The sequence below is a fragment of the Heptranchias perlo genome, chromosome 16 (assembly GCF_035084215.1).
Source record: "Heptranchias perlo isolate sHepPer1 chromosome 16, sHepPer1.hap1, whole genome shotgun sequence".
Taxonomy (NCBI): domain Eukaryota; kingdom Metazoa; phylum Chordata; class Chondrichthyes; order Hexanchiformes; family Hexanchidae; genus Heptranchias; species Heptranchias perlo.
In genome coordinates, this window is record NC_090340.1 from 35,483,030 (window position 1) to 35,504,556 (window position 21,527).

A 21,527-nucleotide genomic window follows, 5' to 3' on the forward strand; every position below is an offset into this window, starting at 1 on the left:
TTACAGAAAAATTATTATGCAGTTGCTGCCGCAAACAGGTTCAGGAAGATCAACCAGCAGAGTTTATCCAAATGTGCTTAGGCTGTGACTGGGACCCAAATACAAAAGAAATGGAGCAAACTGATAATTGAAAAATGCAGCACGCTACCATTAGAGGAGTGGAGGATCAATGAATTTACTCCATTTTGCTGTTGCCTGCATCCAGATGCTGCACTTTAAACATTTTTGATACTGTTCTTACTGTTGTGGTCAAAGTGATTGACAAAAGTAACAATGTTACCCTTTAACTGCAGAAATGTGGCAGGTTTTTTTTCCTTAGAGACTTAGCAGCATAAGGGGAAGAGCTGGCATTGGTATCTTTGCCACTCTAATGAAAAGCAATCTCTGTCGGGATATTTCTTTGCTCTCTACAAAAATTATATTTGAGAATTACACAAAATGAACCTTTTAACCACTGACAATAATACACGTTTGACATGTTGATGAAATGAGAATCTGATAAGATTGAGTTCTAAAAAGTATGTTTCATCCTACAATGTAGCAAGTTGGAAATTGTTACAAATATATTTCTAGTAAATAGCAACAGATTTTGAATGGTGTAAAGTGAAATGAAATCCCTTGAGGGATGAAACACGAGCAAACTAATTCTACATTAACTTTTTTGATTTAAAAAAAAATTAAACTTTAATATTTAAATATTTATGTTGATAAAGGTGTGGGGAGCCGTACCTGATAATCAAAATATTACTACTGTGAATGTCAAGCCGTGGCTCTGCATCTAGCAATCCTTTTGTATTAGATCGAAGGGAGTACATGGACTCCTGTTAATAATAATTTTTTATATAGTTGAAATGTGGTTAGTTGCTAATTTTATAAAATGTAATAACATTTCAGAAAATGTATTTATGGCCAGTGTCCGAGGAACCTTCAAATGAATTTTCAGTAGCTTTGCGTTTGAGTTCAGTACAGTAATCTGATCATAATATTGTAAGATACAGGGTGTGATTTTCCAAGCATCATTACTGAGTTTTCAATAATGTTGATTGGCAACAGTTGCAGTGATAGGGGCAAAACAATGCAGGCCTCATCAACCCAGCGGCCTCTTCAGTAAAAAAAGAGGATACTGTTCCCTGTCCACCTTCCCAGCACAGGTAGAGCGTATCCTCGACCAGCCTGGGCTCAGCCATGTGAAATTTCAGCTATCAGCCGTCTTTAATAGTTTTTTTAAATCCATGCAGTCCATAGCATTTTGCTGCTTGTCCAGCATTAGTATTATAGATTTTAAAACTCTTGACATTAGTAGAGAAACATAGCTGTGGTGGTGACAGTAACTAACCTATTTAAATGTAAAACCAATGTACACGGCACTGGAAAATTCCACATGTGGTAACTTTGGTCACAAAAGATGTGTCTTGTCATAAATAAAAGCACTGCAAGTACCACAATAATAAATTAGAATATTTCAATATCCAAGGACTCTCAGCATTGCTGACCTCGTTGGCAGATTATCGAAGATTTGTGTTAGTTTTCTTTAGGATTCCACACCTCATGAGTAACAGCAGCAGCATTAATGGCAAAACAAAAAATAACAGGGGGTGAAGTCAATGGAAAGGATACTGGGGAAGGTGTAGAACAGGCAGTCAATCTGATATTGCCTGGTTTACACTATCGGCAAAAGTTAAAATGACCCTAATTTAACACTTGATTAATGAATTAGGTTTTCCAAATGCTAGGAGTATGTTGGATAGCAACAAAAGTTTAGTGCTGATTGAAAGAGTGCATTCATTGGCAGGTATGCTTAGGTCGCTAGCATCTTTAGTTACTGAAACACAATTTTGGTTTGGAAAGTGGTTCAGACTAAATCACATACACAATATGCAGCAGCTAATCTTCTGGTGACAACCCCAGGTACTTAGCAAATTCAAAACTGTTGATAGATACACAAGGCAAATCATGTTACAGCTTATGGAATTATTTGATTTTTAAAATATCTAAGCAGCTACTATGGGAGACAAATAGTAAGTTTATTTAATGAAATTTTGAGAATGCATTTTCTTAGCCTATATTCTGCAATGTTTATTTGTTAAAGGATAATTCCACTGAGATAGACTGACAATATTTTCTTAAATTGGTTTATGATTTTTTGTGCTCATCCAGGTAACTGATATTGTTACTGGGAAATGAAACACTTCTACTTTGGGTACCCACTCTCGGCATCGAGTACTGCCAGGTCAGATCTGGCACAGTCAGGTACAGAGTAAAAGTTACTCTTACTTTGGTCCAACAATGGCCCTGAATTTCTTGCTGGTTTTAGTGAAATGGAAGCTTGGGACTGTTTAGAGGATCAGATTTTGAGACAGGATGTAAAGAAGAAAGAATCTTTCATGACCTAAGGGTGTCCCAAAGCGCTTTACAGCCAGTTAAGTACTTTTGAAGTGTAGTCACTGTTGTAATGTAGGATGTAGAGGCAGGCACTTCCTCTGCCTGCTCGTTTGTCACATTGTCATGCAAAGTAATTGGTAATAACATCAAACATTAAAATTCCTGTCCTTACCACCCCATTGCACTCTGTATAACTTATGATGGTATAAAAGAGGCATTGTGGCTTGCCAAATTCAGCTAATCCTGGTGAAAATGCTTATTTCAAAGGAGATCTGAGCCTGAAGAAGTTTTGCTGATATTTCAGCATGGCCTGCATCTTTCCCCCAATTAATTGTTAATTTGTTTTTCAAACTGGCAGAGTAAGAGACTCTCTGGTCACCTACAACTTTATGACCTCCACGTACAATAAAGTACACAACTTAACACCAAACGTTTCCCTTTGGGAATTCCTTTATATGCTATGCTGATGGAAGAAGAGGACACCCAAAAGCAATTCAGGAGAGTTTGGCAGCATAGGAAAAGGCTAAGACCAGCCCATTTGTACCCTCCTTCAAATAAGTATGTAGGCATCAGCGCTCTTACAAAGGCATGGGTGAAAAGATATGTTTCCAGACTTAGATTCACCAAGGATGTCCTAGGTGATGTGTGTTAACTTCTGCACCCAAACTTCAGCCACCAGAATGGTAACTGGGGTTCTGAAGGGAAGGTTCCGGTGCCTTGATAGATTAGGAGAGCAATGTAGTATGGGAATCGCATAGCTGCTTGCTGTGCTCCGCACAACTTCACAATTCAAAAGGACTGGAACTGGAACCCCTGAGGAGGAAGGCCTGGCTGATGTGGAGGCAGAAGCACCTAGAACTCAACATCAGGATCCTCTTGATTTAGAGGAGGTTACCATCCCAGCTGCCAGGGAAATACATAAACAGATTAGACATTCTCAGTGGATTAACATCACTGCCCTGAATACATGTCCATCACAACATTTCCCCAGCATTTGTGGCTGCTCCAATCCCTTCACAGAAATCAACCATGCCACTTCACTCCAAGCAGATCGCAAGAAAACTAATGAGCTCTGTGCTATTTGAGTAGGCCTCTTAGGGGCTTGGCATGAGGGCTGATATGTGCTACTATCCTGAGAGAACAGCGTCATTTCAGAGGACTCCTGTCATGCTACTGGTTGCCGAACACAGGTTCGTAGTGGCCACTGATCCGTGGGAGGGCTGATTTAATGGGTCCAACAAGATCCTGAAAGCCCCAAAGGAATGTCTTTTGTAACCTGGCCCAGAGTATTTGAAATATAGAAAACAGTATTTTCTCAGCGCTATCCTTAAGGGCCTGAAAGCTGCAGTCTATGCTTCTGAAAAGTAGGCACTGACTTGTCCTGGGCCACTTCTGAAGGGAAAACGGTTGCAGTCTACAATGAAGCTGCCATATTCTTCACTGGCATCTGCAATGAGGAAGATGCATCCCTGCTGTTACTGCACGAGGGCATTGGATTGCACTGTCATCTTTATCATCTGCTGCACATCCTGTGAGATGGACCTCAGTGCCTAAACATACATGTGATGCTCATCAAACATCCTTTTCAGAGCACGACCCAAGGACCCAAGTCCACTAGCTCCTCAGCCAGGGGCAGCTTTCTTCATAGCCTTTGTTCAGGAAGGGCACTGCCCTCTTCCACCCCTCCCTCACTCCTCCGGCTCCCTTATGCTCTGTGACTCTCCTAGGGCTAATTCCTCATCCTTCTTCCTGAGGTGAAAGTCTGAGCTGGTGAGTAGGAATAGGGCAAGTGATGCTGGGGGTAAATGAGGGACCAGTTTCCCCCTCTCAGTGCTCCGAATGATCTGTGGAAGAAGAGCAAAGGAGCTAAAAATGGGTGTGCACTACCCAGGGAGAGGAACCAGATAAAGATAGCAATGTTCTGGAGTTTTGTGGCTGCTGGGTTTAGTAACGTACTGCAGCAGGTGCTGGCAGCAGTTTACACACTCACAACCCACTAACCTCTCCTTTGCTGATAGCCAATATGGAGTACCCCCTCCCCCGCAGCAGCCCTACTGCTTATTCCTCATAAGGATTGAGCTGCTTTATGTCAGGGATCCACTCAACCCCTCTCCCATGGCCTGCCTCTCTTGGGCTTTATGAGCCATTTTCTCCTGTAGCAAGAGTAACATTAAATGAGGACAGGCATTTGAAGGATATCTCCCAGGTACCAACAGACAGCTGTTGTTACAGGGAGGACAAGTGCTAGGAGGACCCTGTATCAACAAGAGGTTAGAGTTGTAAGACACAGGTTCCAGGTGAAAGAGCCATTGAACCACAGTGCATAATGTATGATGATTTAGCAGTCCATCGAAAAAGTGAGTGAGCCTGAGGAGTGGAGGGGGGTCCCATGGTGACAGTGAATAGTGAGAGGTTGCAGTTCTCTTACCTTGCTTGCCCTCATCAAGTTATTGAACTTCCTTCCACCCTGAATGTGAGCAAGGTGGCACTCAGCCATCTCTCCCTACATGGTTCTTGTGACTCCCTTCACTGGCTTCCTCTCTTGCAAGTATTCTTTGCATGCTCACATGCTCCAATAGCACCGCTGGGTCAGCATCTGAGAAATGAGATCCGGAATTTGGTCTTTTTGCTGCCGGCACCAGGAGCACTACCCACAATTATGATACTTAGTTAAGCCTGCCCATTCTAGCAGTTAGCCACGCATGTCACTGGCAGGTGGAAGCTGTGCCCTGCCCTTGGTCTCAACCTCTTCATAGGCCCTAAAGAAAGTCAGAGCACATGTGCACCAGCATCGATTTTTATGGTCTTGAGGTAGAGAAAATTGTACTCATTGGCAGCTGCATTGGACAATCCAAAGTCATTGGTCTGGACAGATTCAGATTCCAGAAGAACTGCCTATCTTAGGATTGTAGGTAACTCAATATTTTTGGACTGCAAAGTGATGTCATTTTGACTTTCTTCAGGCCAGTGCACAAGTGCTTTGTGCCTCATTCTTTGAAAGATTGTTTATTGCAGTGACTTCATATATAACACACACTACTTTTCTTAATTTTCAGATTAATTGTTGATTACTCCTGAATTCTGAAGGGTTTCAAAGCTTAGCAGAAAGGTAAAAATGTTTCACCCTCCCATATGCAACAACATAACTGAACACGGAGGTTGTGACATCAGTAGTTTTGCATAACTACACACAAGTAACTGCAATGGCAATACACTGTTCAGCCATGATGATTTGCAAAGTGGCATTCCCCTATGAACCCGGGCTTCCCATTTATTTAACTTTCCATGAGCGGGTACTACAATTAACACTGCAGCCACCTATACAAGTTCACTGAACTCATCAATTTCAGCTGGAGGAAGTTATGCTTTCTCTTCCCCCCCAACAAAATTTCAGAATAGAGCCATTCTTATGTATGCAAAGGAGGGGGATGAAAGGGGAAATATGATAGCTTCTTCTGAAACAGACTGAGGCAAGTGCATGTTTTAGTTTGCATTTTTATTGAACATTTTTTTCTATAAATACAATGAAAAGCTTTATCTACATGCACGTTTAACAAATTCACTTAAAAAAAAACTCTGCAAGTTTCTGTATGAATGGCTGCTGCAATTTTGAGAATTAAAATGTGAATTGCATGTAATGTATGCTTTGTAACTGAACATGTTTGTTTTCAGCCATCACTGACTCCATGGTGCAGTACAAAATGTAGCGTGTATGACCTTCCATGAAGGCAGACTTAAATACTAAGAAATAGCAAGACTGGTTTTATTGGTAAATACATGTCGAGATATTATTGCATTATCTCACTTTGAAATGTAACTCAACATTCACAAATAAAACCTATCTCTCACACTGAATAGTTGTTTTAATTTGACAGCAGAATATTTTTTTCCAGATGAAACACAAATTCAGCTTAAAGGGTACGATGTGGTAGCCATTACAGAGACCTGGCTACAAGCTTGGCATGAATGGGGGCTTAATATTCCAGGCTATAATGTTTTTAGAAAGGATAGAGAAAGGAGGAGGAGGAGTAGCAATATTGCTAAAAGACAATATCACAGCAGTTGAAAGAAAGAATGTCAGTAAGGGTGAGCAGACAGTAGACACTTCACCTCAGGAAGTTTATATTGGCCTTGGAGGAGTGGGGGGGGGGGGGGTAGTGCAGGTTCACCAAAATGATAACGGGGCTTGAAAGGAACAAATTATGAGGTTGCATAATCTTGGCTTGTATTCCCTGGAGTATAGCAGATTGAGTGGTGATCTGTACCAGATGTTTAAAATATTAAACGGATTTGATAAGATAGATACGGAGAAACTATTTCCTCTGATGGGGGAAATCATGAACAAGGGGACATAATCTTAAAATTAGATCTAGTCCATTCAGGAGTGAAGTCAGGAAGCACTTTTTCACACAAAGGATAGTAGAAATTTGGAACTCTCTACCCCAAAAGTCTCTGGAATCCAAGACAATTGAAGCTTTCAATACTGAGATCCAGAGATTTTTGATAGGTAGAGGTATCAAGGGATATGGAGGAAAGGCGGGTAAATGGAGTTGAAGTCCAGTTCAACCATGATCTAATTGAATGGCGGAGAAGGCTTGAAGGGCTGAATGGCCTACTCCGGTTCCTAATGTTCCTGTGAAATACCAACAAAAACAATTGCTAAGAGGAAAAATTAAGCCAAAGTATAGTCTATTATTACAGCAAAACAAAACTGCCCAAGAGCCTTGGGATGTTTTTCTACATTAAAGGTGCTATATAAATGCAAGTTGTTGATGATGTATTTAGGTATTACCCTATGGCTCTCATTGTTCCATTGGGTAAAGACAATAGACTGGTGATCAAACCTAAGAAATTCTGATCCATATGGCTTGAGACTACATTAATTTATAAGCATATAGACCAGAATGATCAAATGCCACTCTATGCCAAGTTAGCTAATCTTAGCTGGACAGCAATAGAGACACTACCATTGGCCTAAGTGTTCCATGGCAAAGGACTGGAAACAAAAAGATACAATCAAGGTTCCTGCTTCTCACTGCTATCCTGTCACTCCTGATGGAAAGTGCACGTGGATTTCAGGAAATAATAGCTTATTGGCGATGTCTACTTTCTCATGCGAGATTATACATTTTTCTAGCAAAGCATATGCTGTCACCTTCTGAGAGAAGGCAGGCAACTAAAAAGAAAATACACTTGGACAAACTTCTCCTCATAGCTACAAACAGACTCATAACTCTCAGCTACTGACACAAGATCGGCATTGTGTACCAACCATCATTTTAAAAAAAAGTGCATTAACATGTGAAAGACTATGAATCAATTCTTTGTGACCAGCACATTGTGGAAATGTAAATATTAATGGTTCCCTCCCTACTGGTAGGGGTAAAATGACCAGTATTACACTATCGTATAGATTTCAGAGTTCTCACACATAATGAGGTGCCCATCATGCCGTGAGCACTCAGAGAATTGCAGGCCCATGATTTTCTGACATATGCTCAGTGGGTAAAGTAACTTATTTGTGCACAAAGGATTGGAAAATTTACCCTCAAGGCTCAAACTACAATCATTTTCACCAGACTCTGCATCTCTTTTGGTTGTGCTGTGGAAGAGAGAAATGATTCCTAAGCACAAACAGGACAAACTTTGGACACATTTTAATTTTTCAATAATGTTAAGAAAGTTAAAACATAAATTCTACTTCAAATTATCAATAAAAGTAACAGAATTTAAAAGGCATGGTTTTCCTAAACTGTACACAATGAAATATTAAAATTGTAAAAATTACTTTTCAAAAAAGGGGTTGAGGACTTTTCTGTCTGTTTTAGTTCCTTCTGTAGCCACAAATCCCTCTTGCCTTCTGTGGTAGGGTGGGAAGGGTAGTAAAACCACTATTAGTTGCAAAGTATGCTAAATTAATTTAAGTTATGCATCCGAATAGTCTATACAGCCAAAGCCAGGCTTCACATTTACAGATTGAGATGCACATATTGTGGAGGTCAAAGTTTGAAAGCTAGGTCTCTAAAACAAAGTTAACAGAAAACAAAATTCTAATCTTACAATAAATCAATATTTCAACTGGCATGGTATCTGAATTTCAATATTTCTTCCTTACCTGCCCCCCAATAAGTTATACCGCATTAATCTCGAGTGAGTGCTGCAGTTTTCTTTAAACACAAAGGATGAACTAAGAATTCATCTTGGTGTTGGTTGCATTTTCTAGAATTCTCCTTTTCCAGTCTTCATAATCCTGTTTCTTTGTTGCTTTAGATTCAGGCTTTTCCCGTTTGGGTTCTGTTGCAACCTCTTCATCTGCTAATAATTAGAACAGCTTTACTTTTTACAAAATAAAGATCGATTCAATGAGGTCAGTATTTTATACTTGATTCACACCAATTGATTTTTGCCATTGTAATGGACAGTTAAAGAATACCACACTTCAGTAACTTGACTAGTCTGCTTGAAGAAAATAAATACAGGACAGAAGTGAAGTGAATGCTTCTTTCACAAGTTTGTTTTTTATGGCTCAAGACCCTATTTGAACTATTTGTAAATCCAATTGCTCATAGGCATACATACATTAGATCAATGTGAGGTTATGCACTTTGGCAGGAAAAATCAGAGAGCAAGTTATTTTCTTAATGGCGAGAGACTGGAAAGTACTGCAGTACAAAGGGATCTGGGGGTCCTAGTGCAAGAAAATCAAAAAGTTGGTATGCAGGTGCAGCAGGTGATCAAGAAAGCCAACGGAATGTTGGCTTTTATTGCTAGGGGGATAGAATATAAAAACAAGGAGGTATTGCTGCAGTTATATAAGGTATTGGTGAGACCGCACCTGGAATACTGCATACAGTTTTGGTCTCCATACTTAAGAAAAGACATACTTGCTCTCGAGGCAGTACAAAGAAGGTTCACTCGGTTAATCCCGGGGATGAGGGGGCGGACATATGAGGAGAGGTTGAGTAGATTGGGACTCTACTCATTGGAGTTCAGAAGAATGAGAGGCGATCTTATTGAAACATATAAGATTGTGAAGGGTCTTGATCGGGTGGATGCGGTAAGGATGTTCCCAAAGATGGGTGAAACTAGAACTAGGGGGCATAATCTTAGAATAAGGGGCTGCTCTTTCAAAACTGAGATGAGGAGAAACTTCTTCACTCAGAGGGTGGTAGGTCTGTGGAATTTGCTGCCCCAGGAAGCTGTGGAAGCTACATCATTAGATAAATTTAAAACAGAAATAGACAGTTTCCTAGAAGTAAAGGGAATTAGGGGTTATGGGGAGCGGGCAGGAAATTGGACATGAAGCTGAGTTCGGATCGGTCAATGCCCTGTGGAGAGGGCCCAGGGGCTATGTGGCCGGGTCCTGCTCCGACTTCTTGTGTTCTTTAGATTTGTGGTTGGGATCAGATCAGCCATGATCTTATTGAATGGCGGAGCAGGCTCGAGGGGCCGATTGGCCTACTCCTGCTCCAATTTCTTATGTTCTTATGTTAATAAACCCTATTCATATAATATTTAAGCTTTAAGTATTTTCTGATGCAAACATTTATTAACAGATGGTAGTGCCATGAATGACTCTAACCTTGATGAAAACAGTCAAACACATGTAGTGTTTGTGGCAAAGATGTATTCCTAAAAAAAATTTTTTTTGGGGGGGGGGAGGAGTTTGCAAGGTTAAAATATTAAATAATACATATGAAATTGGTTTTCAGCTTTAATTCAATTATAAAAAAGGAATAAAAACAGTAATGGGTTGACTTTTAAATGCAATTAAGTAACCTTTACACAAGTGTAAAAACAAGCTAGGTTTGTTCATACCTTCCTCCTTTTCTAATAACTCCAGTAATGTCCTCTGCCTCTTATTCTGTTTAGATTGTTCAGCAGATTCATCTTTGAAAATAATTCAGACAATAATAATTACTGAAACACAATGATGGTCTTGTCCTCCTTGATTGTGCTCTTTCAAATTAATCTGACAAAGCAGGATTTAAAACTTACTGCAAATACGTTGTCCAAACATTTCCATCTGGGTGCAGAGTCGGTCAAAGATAGTCTTCTTCACACCGGATGAGGCAACGAGCTTGGTCTTATCAATCTTTATTTTCAAACATCTAACGGGGATCAGAATAACCCACAATGCATTTTGGTGTCAGTGAAGTAACGGTGATGAAACAACAGGTTCCTACCACTAAAAATCATAATGGATTTTTTCAAAGGTCTCAAAATTTGAAGGAATTAAAGACATTTTTGGAATGTGTTGTTTTAGTTTCAACAAGTAACCCTGCCCTTAATTTATAAAACCGCACAACGACAGTGATTTTAAGGCATCCCACCTTGCGGAAATGGAGCAGCAGCAATCCAAAAATGGTAGGGAATGACATACCGCTTTGATCAAGCCAACAGTGTGGCTGCCCACATTTTCCCCAGGGCCTACTGCTGAGTTCAGCGGTAGGCCTTCTTGATATGCAATTCAGGGTCCTATGACATATATAGGACCCCAGTTGCCATTTTCGGACCTCTCCCCTCTAGACCTACCTTCTTCCAATCCAGAGTTGGCGGGTTGCCGCAGGGTGCTCATTGTCTACCTATGCTGAGGGCCAGCCTTCAAAATTGACCAGGCCTCCTGTCGGGAATATCGGCCAGCCAGCGTGGGCACTCCACTGAACGCCACTCAGGGAAAAATCTACCCCAACTGGAGGCACTGGCACTTTAGTGTAAAGGAACAAAGCACCACATCACCAGGTGATGTGGAGCAATTAAATTGGTTTCCACGGACACTTTGTAATGTTGGCCATTATTTGATTGTACTGAAGGCAAGTAGCATACTTTAATGAATAGATCATAATTCAAAAGTGGAGAAGTACTAAAAGATTTCACATCCTTGCAGTATCTATGTGAACCATGCAAACTGCTGCCGGAAGAGAATTTTAGGCTGCTGTTTGTCCTTCCACTAAATTCTTGTACAGAGCAAACCAAACAATCCATATCTGACAGCACAAAACTTTAAATTATATTGCGCACTTCACTAAGCATTAGGCACATGAAAAGGATGAGGTCTTAACTATCCCATATCTACTCACTTGCATGCAGTGACTATAGCTGCAGTGGTGAAGAGGGGCTTTGAGAAATCAAGATCACCCTGCTGTGCTTCTGACAGACTGGCTTCATATCTGAAGGAGCAAAATTTAAAATTTTTTTTTACAAGATCCAGTAGAAATAAGCAATTGCAAATTGACACAGTCAAACCTGCATACACACATATTGCTTTGACCATACAACATAATTTAACAAAGATTTGAGACTCAGTTTTCAGAGGCAATAGATAATAAGATTTTGGAACAAAGAGATGGGTGTAGATTAATTAGTGGAGATTATTACTCAAAGAAATGGAAAGAAGTTACTCAAACTTATGATTAACAAATTAAATCAATGGGACCTGATGGTTTAGATCCAAGCATCCTTAGAAGCTAGGGAAGAATTAGTGGAGACTCTGAATAGTTTTCCAAAATTCCGAGAGAAGAAAAATCATGCCAGAGGACTGGAAAGTGGCAAATATGTCACCACTCTTTTTTTTTAAAAAAAGACAAGCCAGCAAACTAAAGGCCAGTTAGTCTCACTTCAAGTGTCGGCAAATTACTACAATCTATAGTATGGCATAAAATTACTAAGCATTTGAAAAAACATGAATTATTTGCAATTATTTCTAAAAGGTATGTCGTGCTTGATGAACCGTAGAGGATTTTTTGATGAAATAACAGGATAGATGAAGGAAATGCAGTGGATGTGGTTTATATAGATTTTCAAAAGAATTTGATAAGGTACTATATGGCAAAAATGATGGCACATAAAATTAAGTAGAATTAGGCCATATGGATAGAAATGGTTGAAGGGAGGAAAGCAAAGAGCAGGGCTAAAAGGAAGGTTTTTAGACTGGAAAGATGTGGTGAGTGGTGTTCCACAGTGGTCTATGTTGGGTTGCTCATTTACTTTATATATCATTATCTGGATTTAGGAACAAAGTGAACAATATTGACATTTGTGGATGACACCAAATTGGGGGATATAGCAAATTACAAAAACGATTGCAAGACACATTTTTTTACATTGAACTGTATCTTCCACCATCTGACCATTTTGATAGGCTAGCAGAAGCAAGAATAGGTAAGGAAATACACCTTAAATGGCAGGATTTTAAAGGGAGTAGGGGGAAGAGAGAAATGAGGTTGTAATGATACACACCTATTATATGAAGGATATAAAACCAACTGAAAAGATGCAATGTAAATTTATTACGGATGAGGGGATAGTTGTGAAGAGACTTGAGAAGTTCAGGCAATTTTTCCCCTACTAGAATAGAGAAGGTTAAGGAGACACCTAATGGAGCTCTCCACGATTATGAAGTATTATGATAAAGCAAATAGTCATTGTTTCCACTGGTCAGTTAGACGATAACAAGAGGGCACAAATTTAAGATAATCACAAAAGCAAAGAACAAACTTGCATTTCTATAGAGTCGTTCAAATCATCAGTACATCATAAAACACTTCACAACCATTGAACTGCTTTTGAAGTGTGGTCATAGTTATTTTTTGAGCAAAAACAGTCACCAATTTGCTTACAATGTCCCACAAACACCAAATGAGATGAGTAGTGGCATTGGTTAAGGAATGAATGTTGACTAAGACACCAGGAGAAACTCCCTCCTCTTCTTCAAATAGTGCCCTGGAATCTTCTAAGTCCACCTGAGCAGATAAGATGAGGCTTTGGTTTAATGTCTCATCTGAAAAATAGCAGTTCAGGACAATGAGCTGCTTCCCCAGTACTGCAGTGAAATGTTAGCATAGGTCATGTGTTCAACTCGTGAAGTATGCCTTGAACCCACAGAGCTGCTATCACTGAGCCAAAGAATTAATGTAGAGGATAGAAAAGAATTCACTCGTGTATGGGTAGAATGTGGAATTGTGTGCGTCAAAACCACTGTTGAAAAAGTCTGTAAGTTATTCTAAAAGGAAATTAGATAATTACTTAAAAATGTGAATATTAAAGGGCATAGGGGGACAATAGGAGTGGGATTATATAAAATTGTATAGAAATCATTGCTGTATTCTATTGCATAGCTGGCCAACCAGCAGCCTTACAGCCACACGTGGCCTCTGAGCCTTGGAAATTCGGTCCTCAAAGCTCAGGCAACTCAGTCCAATTTGCACTTCTATTTCTTATTTTCTCATTTGTCCTGTTTGAATTTTGTGGGTCTGGAGAGGTGGAAAGCTCTGTTATTAGCACTGTTACCTCATGGTGGTGAATCATTTCTATGCTTGAATACCAAGTTAAGTTAGTATTGACAATTAGAATTTTTTTAAAAAACAGATTTCAGGGTATGTGTATTGAAACTTTATATATAGTCTTTTGTACTGAACTCATGATAAAGGTAAATGGACAATGGAGTTTGTTTACTGATACAGATAAATATATTAGTGATCAGTATGGCAACATTCAGGATTTTTAAAGTGTATTCAAGGGGAAACAATGGTAACTAGTTTAAATACAGCTGGAATATACAGACTGCAGTTTTGGTGTTTTTTGAAAGTTGAAAACAGGGTTGCAAGCTGGAGAACAACTAGCTTTGGGTTTCATTCAAGTAAGTTTTGTTACTGATTACTCTTGGAGTAATGTGGGTTTATTCACCATATGCAGGCATTGCTCCACACAGGGCATCAAGAAAAGCAACAGCTCACACCTAAAGGTAACCAAACACCATTCCAAACACATGCTTTGCAATTATCTGGCAATAATTCTAAATAACAGTTACCACACTCCAATGTAATTCATTATATCTGTAGCACTTTAAGACATGATAAGACACTATATGAATGCAAGGTATCCTTTTTATTAGCATATAATATTGATTCAACAGGGATAGAATTTTCCCACTAAATATACTAGCTTCATTAGGTATTTTGTTGTGCTCCAACCCAAGACCATTCCTGTAAGCAAGCCCTCACTCCCAGTGAACTAGATTGTGACTTGGTCTGCACAATATCTGGTAACAGAGTTGTCCAGGACTCCAATGAGCTTGTGTTCTCATTAGATTTGGATAGCAGAAGAATAAACAGGATCAGACAGTGCAATTTAGGCTGTAAACTACAAACAAGGTAATAAATTATAAATCAGATTTATTAAAAGCAAAGAGAAGACAACACAACAGCAGAAAATCAAAATGGCAGATTTCACTTGATTACAATATATTTAACTTGCCCCTCTATGGAGATACAAAAATAGTAAAAAGATGTTGACACTTCACTGACTCTCCTAGTAATGCTAAACTTCAACCAACAGAAGTAACATAAAAAACTTACAGGTGAGGTTTTGTCTGACCACCCTGGAACCTTCAGCCTCCATTTCGAAGGGCTCAGATGGATTGAAAAACTGGATGAAAGCTGTCATATTTATCCTCAGAATCAGCAGCTCCTGACTAGAGCTGTCCATCAGTGAACTTCAAAGAACAGGGCCCTCTCCTCAAAAACCTGTCTCAAGTCTTTCATCTATTCCCAGAACAATGCCAAGCTTTGAGAGCCTTGGTAGCAGGACCTCATGATATAACAATCAAATCTAATTTAGCGTTGACTCCTGCACCTAGGTAAACAATATCAAATGATTGTTACCAATGTTAACTTGACAAATAACTCCCATTAAGTCATCTATCTAAACAGCAACAAGAGACTCTCAGCAAGCAGTAATCAAATTTAAAGTGACCTGCTACATCTCAAATAGATATTACTTTATGATTGAAATATTTATATGAAGTAAACACCAGTGTCACGTGAGTTACAAGTTTATAAGCTTTAGACAATCAAATAATAAATTACTTAAAAAGACCAGCAGCCAGGTGGTTTTAGAAAATTGTGTAAAATGTTTTTAAAAAAGGAGAATTATTACCTCTGCAGAATCTTGACCGATGCATCTACTGCCTGTGTGCAGCCATACTGAACTGCCAGGTCTCGAATTCCTAGCTGGGAGTGTAGGCCAAGGATACTCTCCAAAGCTTTCAGATGGGACTGGTAAACCTTCTTGTTTAATCCAGATAGTCTTGGAACAAAATCCTTGAAAATATGTAAAAATTTAAATTACAAGCACTTTCTTCACAGAGAAAAAAAATCACATTGCACTGCCTGTGGTCTATTTGACCCCTCTGCAAATTTGACAAAAGCAGAATCAGAAACAAATTTAATTAAACAGATTGGTCATGGATTCATCTTAAAATGTCCACTTTTTAAAGTCCCATCTGATAAGCTTACAACCTGAGCTGTGAAACTACTATATTGACTAAGTTGTGCAATTCTAAACAACACATTCCCCTCCACTAGTCTTTTGGGTGAGACATTAAACCGAGGCCCCGCCTGCCCTCTCAGGTGGACGTTAAAGATCCCACAGCAGCATTCGAAGAAGAGCAGGGGAATTCTCCCGGTGCCCCAGCCAACATTTATCCTTCAACTACCACCTAAAATAGATAATCTGGTAATTTATTTCATTGCTGTTTGTGGGAGCTTGCTGTGCACAAATTGACTGCTGTGTTTCCTACATTACAACTGTGACTAGACTTCAAAAGTACTTCATTGGCTGTAAAACACTTTGGGATGTTCTGAGGTCATGAAAGGCACTATATAAATGCAAGTCTTTCTTTCTTATAGCCTCCATTGGAGCATATCTTGTGAAATCACTAACAAAACAGCTATTTCCTTTACTTGCAGAATGCTCTAATGAATTAAAGCTTCCCGAGAGTAACTGCATGTGGCACATAGGATTGCACAAGAGACTGGTGGTGGGGTGGAAAAAAGTGAAAAGGTAAGACCACAGCGGTAGTAAGTTGCTGGATCACACCAGTCGTTGAATAGCTAGTTGACCCAATTCCTCTATGCAGAGCTCCTGATACAACTTGTAATTTTCCAACAGCTTTAACCATTTAGGCTTACTTTGTCAAGTGGATGTTTAAGCGAAGTTGCTGCAAGGTCGAGGCATATCACTGCAATGCTGGTTGCTGTCACATGTGCAGAAAATCCTGTGCACTTCACCTCCGACAGGCGCAGGTACTCTTCTGCTTTTCTGAAACACGAGACAAGGCATGTAAAAGATTCCCTCACACCAGATGAGCAAAAGTACGGTATAAACCTTTCATATCAAAGTGTGATGTGTGCCTAAGCAATGGAAATGCAAGCTTTCTTATTCATGACAGAATAGATAAAGAACTTCAAAAATGTTTAGATTTCACTCCAGTAATTTAATAGCAGCGTTGTGTTACAAGAAACTACTGCTCTTCAGGCTTATAAACCAGACTAAAGCCAATTTTTCAAGTTAATAGCCACAAAACACACAGAACACAAAACACTTAGTGCTCAATCTTCTGGAATTATATAAGCACCAAAAGATCCAGCATATTGAGTATTCAATGATAGGAGGTTACAAATTTCAGGCACAGTTTGGTTATTTTTTAAACTTCAGAACTCTCACAGAAATGTTAATACCCAGGTTTAAACTTTCCTTTTAAACAAAAGCAACAGAAGATTGTGCATTTTGAGCCTGGTTTGTGCAAATGTATTTATTTTCTTTTGGGAAACTGTCCTTAAGTGCCCATTATGCCCACTAGGAACTATATTAAAAAACAGGACCTCATGGGTGGTAATCTCAGGATTACTACCCGAGCCACGTGCTAATTGGCATAGGGATAGGCAGATCAGGAAGGTAACCGCGTGGCTGAAAGACTGGTGTCAAAGGAGGAGTTCCATTTCATGGGACACTGGCACCAGTTCTGGGACAGGAAGGAGCTGTACTGCTGGGACGGGCTCCACCTGAACCGGAATGGGACCGGTGTTCTCACGGAAAGGATAAATAGGGCTGTGGATAGGACTTTAAACTAGTAAGATGGGGTGGGGGGGAGGGATCTGGTGAAAATAGGAGATGATGTAAAGGTGAGACCAAGGTAAGGAACAATGGTAACATAAATGGTCAGGGAACAAATAAAGTTATAGAGCATAAGTACAAAATGACTTAAAAATAGAGGGGAACAATTATTAAAAACAAATTAAAATGCCTGTACAGCAATGTGCACAACATTCGAAACAAAACGGGGGAACTGGAGGCAATAATTCATAGCAAGGAGCCAGATGTAATAGGGATAACTGAAACATGGCTACATAAAGAACAAGACTGGCAGTTATATATCACAGGATATAACACATTTAGAAAGAATGGGGAAGAAGGAGGGTGTGGAGTAGCTGTACTAGTTAGAGACAACATAATGGTGATAGAAAAAAGGCACGTAAGTAATATTAAGATAGAAACAGAATCCATAAGGATTGAGGCAAAGGATAAGGGATCCATCACGTTAATAGGCATATTCTACAGACCACCTAATAGTGGAAGGGAAGAAATATGTAGGCAAATCTATGAAATGAATAAAAAACATTGAATAATAATCATGGGAGATTTCAACTACCCCCAAATAAACTAGCAAGAGGTAGGGGAAAGGGGAATGGGATCTTTACAGTATGCACAGGACTCCTTTCTTACCCAGTATGTAAGAAGCTCAACAAGAAAGGAATCACTGTTGGATCCAGTAATAGGAAATGAACCCAGAGCAGATAAATAAGCATTGGGAACATTTAGGCAATAGCGATCATAACATAATAAGGTTTAAAATAATGATTGAGAAAGACATAAGTAAGACAAAGACCGAAGTAATAGATTGGAAAATAGTTAATTTTGAGGGGATGAGAATAGAACTAGGGAAGGTAAACTGGAACAAAGAGATAGAACAGCAGTGGAAAATATTTAAAATGATGATCAAAAGTTCCGGAAAAATATATTCCTCTAAAAAACAAGAACAAACCAGCCAATAATGAAACACCATGGATGAATAAACAGATAAGGGTAAAATTGAAACTAAAGAAAAAGGCATTCCCTAAGTACATAGACAATAAAGGAGAGGATGACAAAAGAGAATTCGAAGAGGTTAGGAAAGAAGTAAAAAAAAATTAGGAAAGCAAAGAGGAAATACGAAATTAAATTATCAAGGAATAGAAATAGAAATAGAAATAGTAAAATATTCTACAGACACATAAATAACAAAAATCAGGATAGGGATAGGGCCACTAAGGGATGCACAAGATAAACTCACAGGTAATGACAGAAATATTGAATAGTTACTTTGCCTCAGTATCTATCAGGTGGGTATGACGTTAGAAAAAGAGATCAAAAAAGATCTCAGACATTTAAGATAGAAAGGGGGGAGATAATTGATAAACTAACCAAACTTAAGAGAGGATAAAACCCCTGCTCTGGATGGATTGCATCGACGCGTATGAAAAGTTAGGGAAGATAGCAGAGGCACTATTACATATATATATAAAAAAATCATTAGAATAGTGCCAGAGGACAGGCGGACAACTAATGTTATTCCTATATTTAAAAAAGGGAGATAGAACAAGTCCAGGGAACTATAGACCAGTTTGCGTAACGTCAGTGGTAGGAAAGATAATGGAATCTATACGCAAAGATATAATATAAAAACATCTAAAAAACGAAAATATAACAAAGAATAGTCAGCACGGATTTCAGACGGGAAGTTCATGCTTGGCCAACCTTATTGAATTCTTTGAAGAAGTAACAAAAAGAGTAGAAAAGGGTATTACAGATGATGCAATATATTTGGATTTTCAAAAAGGCCTTTGATAAGGTATCGCATTGTAGACTCATGACTAAGGTCAGAGCATGTGGAGTCAGGGGACGGGTCGCAGAATGGATAGGAAGCTGGCAACAAAACAGAAAACAGAAAGTAGGGGGTTAAGGGTAGCTACTCAGACTGGCAATAGGTGGGGAGTGGTTACCTACAGGGATCGGTGCTGAGACCATTGTTGTTCACAATTTACTCGGGAATCGGAAGAACAATTTCAAAATTTGCAGACGACACGAGATTTGGGTGGGGGGGGGTGGTGTAGCTAATACAAAGGAAGAATGCGTCAAAATGCAAGAAGACGACATTAATAAACTTGTAGAATGGGCATGTAATTGGCAAATGAATTTCAATACAGATAAGTGTGAGGTGGTGGATTTTGGTAGGAAGAATAAGGAGGCCACATACTGCTTGGATAATAAGAGTCTAAATGGGGTAGAGGAGCAAAAGGGATTTTGAGGTACAGATGCAGAAATCACTAAAGTAGCGACGCTGATTAATAAGGCCACAAAAAAGGCAAACCAAGCAGTGGGGCTTATTTCTAGAGGGACAGAATTGAAAAGCAGAGAAGTTATGTTAAGCTTGTATAGAACCTTGGTTAGACCACACTTGGAGTACTGTGCACAGTTCTGGTCTCCATATTAGAAAAAAAGGGTATAGAGACATTGCAGAAGGTACAAAAAAGATTCACAAGGATGATATCAGAGCTAAGAGGGTATCCTTATCAGGAAAGGCTGAACAGGCTGGGGGTCTTTTCTCTAGAAGAGAGAAGGCTGAGGAGTGACCTGATAGAGGTCTTTAAGATAATGAAAGGGTTTGATAGGGTAAACGTAGGGAAAATGTTTCCACTTGTGGGGGAGTCCAAAGCTAGAGGTCATCAATATAAGATAGTCACTAGTAAATCCAATAGGGAGTTCAGGAGAAACTTCTTTACCCAAAGAGTGGTAAGAATGTGGAACATACTACCACAAGGAGTAGTTGAGGCAAAAAGCACAGATGCACGTAAGGGGAAGCTAAATAAGCACTCGAGGGAGAAAGGAATAGAAGGGTATGCTGATAGGATTAGATGAAGTAGGGAGCTTTTGTTGAGCATAAACGCCGACATAGATCAGTCAGGCCGAATCGCCTGTTTCTGTGCTGTAGACTCAATGAAGTGTTAAGCTTGCAGAGTAGAATTGTACAACACCAAGAGATAATCAAGACACAAGTGTAGCATGTAAGAAGACAGCTATGGCATTGCTTACTGTGTAAGGAGCACAGTGGCAATACACAGGTTGGTCAGTACCTGTAAAGAGAAAAGATAGCTTATGATGTTTTATGGTGCGTATCTGATAAAACAAATGCACAATACTGCGGATGCTGGAAATCTGAAACAAGAACAGAAAATGCAGCAAACACTCTGCAGGTCAGGCAGCATCTGTGGAGAGAAACTACTAAACCTCGCTTTCACAGCCACATCTTTCACCTGAAACGTTAACTCGGTTTCTCTCTCCACAGATGCTGCTTGGCCTGCTGCGTGTACCTGATAAAGATGCGCGCCAAACTCAACACCAGCCTCACTCACAATCTGACACTTCAGGCTGTGGACACCAGGAGGGAAGGGCAGGCCTAATTTGTATCAATGTCCCAACATCAAACTTCCTGAACAGAAAAAAAAGAAAGCAGTAGAAGTAAAAACAGGAAATGCTGGAAAAGCTCAGCAAGTCAGGCAGCATCTGTGGAGAAAGAAAGAGTTAACGTTTCAGGTCGAAGACCTTTGGACAGAACTCTTTTGAACCAGTTCTGATGAAAGGTCTTCGACCTGAAACATTAACACTTTTTTTCTCCACAGATCCTGCCTGACTTGCTGAGTATTTCCAGTATTTTCTGCTTTTATTTCAGATTTCCAGCATCCGCACTATTTTGCATTTAAAGCAGAAGGCGGCCGGATTAGCGCTCATACCCCCGGGACTAAGCGAAGGCCCGGGAGGAAGGAGCTTATTAGCGAGGCTCCACAGTGGCGATTGTCAGGTGTAATCGGGTGGGCTCCACAGTGGCGATTGTCAGGTGTAATCGGGTGGGCTCCACAGTGGCGATTGTCAGGTGTAATCGGGTGGGCTCCACAGTGGCGATTGTCAGGTGTAATCGGGTCGGCTCCACAGTGGCGATTGTCAGGTGTAATCGGGTCGGCTCCCGCACTCACCGGATCACTTTCCTCGATTCGATTCCGAGTTTAACGGCCAGTCTCGCGATCACCTCTCGCTCCATCTTCAAATCCCCACCGCGCGCTCAGCTCGCAGCAACTAAGAATGACGCTCATGAACCTCCCGCGCTTTGCCTGTCCCGCCTACTGGAGCGATCACAGGCTATGACATTTCGCTAACGCCATGACGTTTCTCAATGCGGCCGTTGATTGGGTATTTTGAATAGCAATCATTCT

General features: G+C 39.9%; 2 protein-coding genes across 4 annotated transcripts in view; one reads left to right on the forward strand and one right to left on the reverse strand.

Moving 5' to 3' along the window:
* mylk3 (myosin light chain kinase 3) overlaps positions 1-6,237 on the forward strand; it is a 62,982-nt gene extending 56,745 nt beyond the window's left edge. For both annotated transcript variants that reach the window (XM_067997934.1, XM_067997936.1), the window contains exon 13: positions 7-6,237. In XM_067997934.1, coding sequence (XP_067854035.1) covers positions 7-81 — 75 coding nt within the window. In that variant the 3' untranslated portion in view covers positions 82-6,237. The remainder of the gene's footprint in view (positions 1-6) is intronic.
* On the reverse strand, positions 5,868-21,372 carry orc6 (origin recognition complex, subunit 6). 2 transcript variants are annotated; one of them, XM_067997938.1, is made up of 7 exons: positions 21,291-21,372; positions 16,353-16,482; positions 15,319-15,482; positions 11,463-11,552; positions 10,381-10,493; positions 10,201-10,272; positions 5,868-8,694 (listed from the first exon to the last, which is right to left on the reverse strand). In XM_067997938.1, exons 1-7 carry the CDS (start codon positions 21,353-21,355, stop codon positions 8,570-8,572), a joined length of 759 nt encoding a protein of 252 aa, XP_067854039.1. In that variant the 5' UTR covers positions 21,356-21,372; the 3' UTR covers positions 5,868-8,569. The 2 variants fall into 2 exon arrangements, with proteins under 2 accessions (XP_067854039.1, XP_067854038.1); XM_067997937.1 differs by having other exon boundaries at positions 5,868-8,697.
* Positions 21,373-21,527: the final 155 nt, after the last annotated feature.